Source organism: Octopus bimaculoides, chromosome 9 (genome assembly GCF_046866305.1).
Source record: "Octopus bimaculoides isolate indiv1 chromosome 9, ASM4686630v1, whole genome shotgun sequence".
Lineage (NCBI taxonomy): Eukaryota > Metazoa > Mollusca > Cephalopoda > Octopoda > Octopodidae > Octopus > Octopus bimaculoides.
In genome coordinates, this window is record NC_142936.1 from 21,315,780 (window position 1) to 21,323,595 (window position 7,816).

At 34.4% G+C, this 7,816-nt stretch overlaps 1 protein-coding gene across 1 annotated transcript in view; it reads left to right on the forward strand.

The window, feature by feature from the left end:
- The first annotated feature begins 729 nt into the window (after nt 1-729).
- The window catches only part of LOC128248676 (cholinesterase-like), a 17,619-nt gene continuing 10,532 nt past the window's right edge, over nt 730-7,816 (forward strand). Inside the window, exons 1-2 of the mRNA XM_089357258.1 lie at nt 730-794; nt 7,530-7,816. The exon at nt 7,530-7,816 is cut by the window's right edge and continues 1,215 nt beyond it. Coding sequence (XP_089213384.1) covers nt 7,560-7,816 — 257 coding nt within the window. The 5' untranslated portion in view covers nt 730-794; nt 7,530-7,559. The remainder of the gene's footprint in view (nt 795-7,529) is intronic.

The following is a 7,816-nucleotide window of genomic DNA, read 5'->3' on the forward strand; positions in this document are numbered from 1 at the left end:
TAACTGTCACACCTAAAAATCTCAAAACTTCTGGAAATCACGTTGTATGTATGTATATGTATGTATATATGTGTATTTACATATTTATGTATATATGTGTATATATGTATATACACACATATATTTGCATGTATTTAAATGTATATAAAATATTATATAAAATTCATTGTAACGCAAAAAAAGACAATACAGCTAAATGGAAGAAAATGATTTTTAAAAGAAGTAGAGATAAAGAAATTAAATATTTATGTTGTTAAATCACTTTGTAGCGTCACAATTATGTGGCAGATCTTGTTTTCTATTGGTTAACCGTAGTATTATGTTGAGAATAGATAAGTAATGATATAACTACTAAGTAACAAACCTGTATTACAATATTCAAATATTCTCTTTCTCTTTTGCACTGACATTTTGTCTATCTGTCACTCTATCTCACCCTCTCTTTCTCTCTTTAATTACATGCCTCTCTCTATCTCTTTCGCCCCTCTCACGTATGCACTCACTTCCTCATACAAGTTCACATACACGTCCACACACGAAACAAATAAAAGCATACACATATATAGTGTCACCCACAGAAAATAAACGCATACACATATACGTAGTGTCACACACACAGGTACTTTATATATATATATATATATATATAAACACACACACACACACACACACACACACACACATATATAGATATAAACATATATATACACATATATTGGTATTTGTTGTGACAGTTGAAGCAGTTTATACAGCACTGGCAGACGTGAATGAATCAATGCGATAGATAGACCAAGGTATTTATTTTTCTACATATTTAATTTCTCTAGCTCAATCTTCCTCTTTAGGCACACAAATATACGTTATATACATACCATAGGGAGTACTGGTCTCTTTGCTATTTCCCAAATATATGAGTATAAGTTGGTGCATGAATATATGTGCATTTATAATAAATTATGTATGTACGTCTTCCTTTCTATCTTTCTCTCTCTCTCTTTGTATATATATATATATATATATATATATATATATATATATATATATATATATATATATATATATATATGGGAGAATATACAAAAAATAACAACAGACGAGGACAGGTGGTGTAAATAACAAAAGTATATATTAGTATGACGCTCGGGAATACGGAAAGTCTTTGACGTTTCGAGCTACGCTCTTCAACAGAAAGAATACGGAGACAAGGAGAAAAACACGGAGAAAAAAAATTGAAATATATATATATATATATATATATATATATATATATATATATATATATATATATATATATATATATATATATATATATATATATATTTCTGTCTGCGTACACCTTTCAATGCAATGTATGCCAGATGGTCTGAAAATCTAACGGAGGCCTCAAAAGACATTTTAAGATCAACAAAAGATCAGAACTTAACTGCAGCTCTTGATGCAGTTATATAGTTCATGTGTGTATTTGGCAAAACAAAAGCATCACCGTCCCGAAATATTACAATAGACACATGAACTATATATTCGTTCTTCACTCGTTCATTACTGTTCTTATTTTATCTTATCTTCATTGCTCGGAAATCTTTCCTCACACATCTGTGACTTCTTCAGCAACACTTTCCTCCTCCTCCGCTTAGTTCCAGTCTGTCCTTCTATGATGTGTTTCCTTATTTGCGCATGCGGTTTGCATCTCTAACTATGTATATGTATGCGTGTGTTTCTGTGCGTCTCTGTGTGTGTTTGTGCGTGTGCGTGTGTATGTACGCGTGTGTACATGCGTGTGCGTGCGTACGCGTATCTATGTGATTCACATGTGTACTAACCCTTACCCTCGATCTTGTTCTTGTATCCCTCTGTGTCTGTGTGTTCGTTCACGCCGCTGCCATCGTGGTTTTTGTTGTTGTAGTTGTTGTTGTGGCCGTTAGTGATTTTACTGTATGTGTGTTTCTGTGTGTATATGAACTTGCTTACTATGCTGTGTGTATCTGTACTCTTTACATAATTTTTTTTGTTTGTTTACCTATGTATCTCTGTTTCTTATGTTTATCATAACTATTTGCATGTCTTTTTGTGTGTGTATTACACTGTTTGTATCTGTTTTACCCCCTTCTGCCTTGAGTTGTCGTGTTGCATGATATGGTGGTGGTAGGTATCATTGTTCCTTTTGTATTTTCTATTCAGGCTCGGTCTGTCTATTACTATGACTGCAGCCTCTGTAATCTTTCTAAGTGTCATGTCAGTTCTATGCGTTGATAATACCGTAACCTCTAAATTATTAACCGAGCCTCTATGTTTCACTGGAGCATATTGGTAGAGCACTAACGAGATTTTCTTCTCTTTGGGCTCCCACCAGTTTATGCCCATTCGCTCCCCTATGCTGCTTGCTGTCTCCCCAATGTAAGTTGTCTTGTTTCTGCACTGTTCTTCAGTACATCGTATGCTATAGTCTATTTTCTTAATCTTACAATTAACCTGTGGGTTCATCCTGCATACTATACAATTGTTCTTCGTACATGGAGACCTATCGCAGGGATAAGTTCTACAGATCATGTATTTTATGGAGGATCCAGACCTTTCTACTAGTTCAATCCGTAGATTTACCTTATCTAATGCTTTTCTGACTCTGAAAAGGTTGGCTAGTTCTTTGCCAGAGGTAACATCAACTATGCCCCTCTGATATTTTTTGTTGATAGAGATGCGTGGGTAAACAAACAAAAATAATGTAAAGAGCACGGATATAAACAGCATAGTAAGCAAACCTATACACATGCAGTAACTTTACTAACGGCTGCAATAACAACACAAACAACAACAGCAACTGCAGCAGCAGCAGCCACGATGCCAGCGGCGTGAACGAACACGCATACACAGAGGAATATAAGAACAAGATTGAGGGTAAGGTTCAAGCATACATCTGAAACACATAGATACGCGTACGCACATGCACACACACAGACATACACACAGAAACGCACATGAACACACACACACACACACATAATTACAGATGCAGCCGCAAATAAGGAAATACATCATAGAAGGACAAAATGCACAAAGCGGTGTAGGTGGAAAGTGTCGCTGAAGAGGTCAGAGATGTGTGACGAACGATTTCCAGACAATGGACATAAGATAAGATCAGTAAGAAAAGTGTGAAGAACGAACATATAGTCCGTGTGTTCATTCGGAAAAAGAAATGTCCGACCCAAAGTATAACAGTATCTGTTTCAACATACAGTTTCGCATCAGAAATCTTGCAACACAAATTCATAAGCATGGGAGAATTACAAGACCTTTATACATATATATATATATATATATATATATATATATATATATATATATATATATATATATATATATATATGCGTGTGTGTGAGTGTGTGATTATATATATATATATATATATATATATATATATATATATATATATATGAATTATGTGTATATTTACATATATACATATGTATATATATATATATATATATATATATATATATGTAGATATATGTAAATGTACACGTTTTCCTGTCTAGTTTTCCGTCCGCCACTATCCGCCATGGAACAAATTTAATTTGTGTCCGTGGGAAGAGCCATTTTAACGATGCGTCCTCCCCTAAATCTTCGAAACGCCAGTGTTATAATGGTGGCAGCTGATGAAGGATATGTTCTCTATGTGTCCTGTGTGTTCTTTGAACCTTGTTTATCATTTTGTCCATGTTTTTTGCAACGTCATGTACCCAGATATGCATCTATATATACATGTAGATGAAGGTATGTACATACATGTACATATATATGCATATACTCATATTATATATATATATATATATATATATATATATATATATATATATATATATATATATATATATATATTAGATAAAAATTATTAACTATGAAAGACAAAAGAAGGATACACATCAAAACCCGAAAATAAACCGGAAATAGTTAATACTACCACTGCTACAAAAATAGCAACCCTTCTTCCATACATTACCTAAGGACATGTGTGTTTGAAAAGATAATCGAAAACGCCTACACAGACTAGAAAAAAACTGCCTGTACAAAGGTTAGTGACGTTCTGATAAACAATTTATAACTTTTTGTTGAAAATAATTGAAAATAATCTGTTTTGTAGATAGCGAAACTGTATCAAGTAGTTTTCACCAAGACATATACATACATACATATATATATTCACACACACACACACACACACACACACACACACACACACACATATATATAGGTAAAGCAAATTTTAGAGTTAATACTTGATAATTGTAAGCACCTGTATATGCCAGATAGTGGCTGAGGTGAAAGAATAAATTAAAAACGTACAATTAAAGCAGAACACAAAGGCTTCCGCGGTACACGTGTCTCAAACTTTATACACAACCAGTCGTTGCATCATTATATGGGTATATAATTGATAGACAGGATAGTATAAAGCTATCTTCAGCCGCAAATATATTCTTTCCCAAGGTTATATCACAAGGAAGAAGTCACGAAGAACAAAGTAAAAGAGAGAGAAACATGAGAGATAAAAAGTGGGAGTCCACTTGGTATTGTCCATTGTAATATCCATTGTAATATCCATTGTAATATGTTTATCCTTTAAGTTGATACATTTACATAAAAGTTCATCGGTATTCCGAAATCTGTCCATATTGTGCCACAATTCAGGGTAGAGTGAATGATAAATAAACATAACTAGCGTATATGAGCTAGAAGGAGAGGGTCCAAAAAGAAAGAAGTTGGAGGTTAAAACAATATAAAATACAAAGAAAACAATATAAAATACACAAATATTAATACAAAAATAATAGAAGTCAAATCGGGGGGGGGGGGTGTAATTAAAAAAAAGAAAAAATACGGATAATAAAGTAAAATGCATATAAAAGGTTTAGAAGGGTTGGAGAAAGGTGGTAAAAGAAAACACAAGGAAATTGGATAAATAAATAGAATAGAAAACTAAAAGAAATAAAATAAAATAACTTTTTCTTTTTCTTTTTTCTTTGTGATTTCTTCTTTGTGATATAATCTTGGGAAAGAATATATTTGCGGCTGAAGATAGCTTCATACCATCCTGTCTATCATTGGACACTTTGCAACAAGTATGGACTTGACAGAGCCAAAAAATTGGTACGACTACAAACCTGAAGGCATCGTCGAAAATGGAAAGGCAAAGATCCTATGGGATTTTATGATTTAATGCGACCATGAGATGGAGAATAGGAAGCCTGACACAGTCATGATTGAGAAAGAAAACAAATTATGCTGGGTCATAGATATAGCATGCCCAGCTGACAACAAGGTATGCGATAAGGAAGAAAGAAAAGTCGAGAGATATGACAGGTTAGCTTGGGAAATTTAGCAGTGGTCGATGAAAAAGGTAGCAGTAGTACCAATAATTGTCGGAGCCCTGGGTACAGTGAGCACAAATCTCGAGAAGTACGTGGAACAAATAGGGGCTGCAATAAGGGAGGAGCACTTGCAGAAAACAGCACTGCTTGGAACCGCTCGAATACTCCGGAAGGTGCTCGAAAACTAAGAGGTATTACCTTAGTTCACTGGTAGTGAACAGCTGACACTGTAATACATCTCCAGCGTTAGAAGCTGTGCAAAGGCAATAATAATAATAATAATATCGAAAAATACCTTAGGAATGAGAACCTAGGTTCGAAATTTCCCCAAGACACCTGATGAAGGCTGCAGGGTATATCAGCTGAAACGTTGTGTTAACAACAAACAAGATGAGGACAAATATCCGTCAAATGTAAATAATTAAAATACTTGGATGTTACTAGTTCAAATATGCTTGAGTCATATTCGAACACGTAAGAAAGTGAGTTACTGTATTTTGTCTCAGAGAAAATTTCTGTCTGTCGAGAAATGGGTTCAAATACATTAAGACAATTCGAATGAGTTTCTTACGACCTTGAATATGCCTCAAGCAAATTAATATTAGTATATATTTATGCACATCACTAATTAATGTAACCAATCACACAACGATGACGTGGGTATAATAGAATTTTATATCCTATCAGTTCACAACGTCCTTCTTACAGCATCTGATACTGATGAGGAGATAACTACTCCACAATACATCCATCCGTCTGGTTAGGGGTACGAGGGCCTCTTCTAACTGATCGGTGTTTATCTATTTGTTTTGCGCGAGAAATTTTCTCCATGACAAAATTCAGCGAATGTCATTTTTACGGGTGTGTATATTACCTGAAGCATATTTTGTGAAGGCGCATAGTTCAATGGCTAGAATATCAAGCTCACAATGGTAGTGCGTTCGATTCCCGGGACGAGATGTGTGTTACATTCTTGAGCAAGACACTTTATTTCACGTTGTTACAGATCACTCAGCTGTAGAAATGTATTACGAAATCCCTGGTGCCAAGCTGTGTAGGCTTTTGCTTTTCCCTTGGGTAACATTGGTGGCATGGAGAGGGGAAGCTGGTCTGCATGGGGGATTGCTGGTCTTCCGTGAGCGACCCTGCTCGGACTTGTGCCTCGGAGGGGAATTTTCTTGGTCATTCATGGCCGAAGGGAATCTAACTTAAATATCAGTGAACATTTATGGTTGTTTTAATCCAATAATGTTTACATCGCATACAACGGATAAATATATGATCAATATAAGGCGACAAACTGGCAGAATATTTAGAACGTCGGCTGAATGAAATACGTTATATGCAAAGATAATAGTATTGGATTAAAATAGTAATCTATGTATCATACTTAATTTAAATACTCAGTTTGAAAGGTGATTTATTGTGCCCTTTCATCCTGATATAACATCTCTTATAGACGTGCCATATTTAAAAACAATATACATCGTAAGGAGATGAAAAACATCGCAGCAGCGTCTAGTAAGGACGCCATATTCAGGCGGCAATTCGTAATACCGTTGAATGTTTATTCATTATTTCCTGTATATCATGCGCAACAAATCTCGTTTACATATATGGTCGATTGCCAGTAAGCGTCCTTAAAAATGTCCATCGAAGCATGTATGTATGTATGTATGTATGTATGTATGTATGTATGTATGTATGTATGTATGTATGCATGTACGTACGTACGTATGTATGTATGTATGTGTGTATGCATGTATATATATATATATTTGCTCGTATATATATATATATATATATATATATGTGTGTGTGTGTGTGTGTGTGTGTGTGTGTGTGTATGTATGTGCATGTGTCTGTCTGTCTGTCTGTATGTATGTATGTATGTATGTGTGGGGGTGATCGTCGACTCCTCGCTAATATCCAGGATTAAAAGATATGATATGTAAGCACATAGAAGCAAACACACAATCATACATAAAGATAGATACATAGATTGATAAAGATATAGATAGATAGATAGATAGATAGATAGATAGATAGATAGATAGATAGTTATAAGTTTACACACGTATAAATTGTTCGACTCAGATATAATGTCATTCAAAGACTCATTCAAAAACGTTATTTCAATATGATTCTTTTGCTTTATGCTTTCAGAATTTCGTGAATAGTTGAGCCATTCATATCATGGAAGAACTGAAATATATATTCATAATCTCTTTGTTAATAACTTACGTCCATGCAGAAGACCCGGTAATTGATACTACCACTGGAAAGATTAACGGATCAACAATTTCAGTTCAGAATTTTGATCTTGATGTCTTTCTTGGAATACCATTTGCTAAACCTCCCGTTGGTAATCTAAGATTTAGAAGACCTGAAACAATTGAAAAGTGGAGTGGTATAAAAGAAACGAAGAAATATGGTTCATCATGTGAACAATT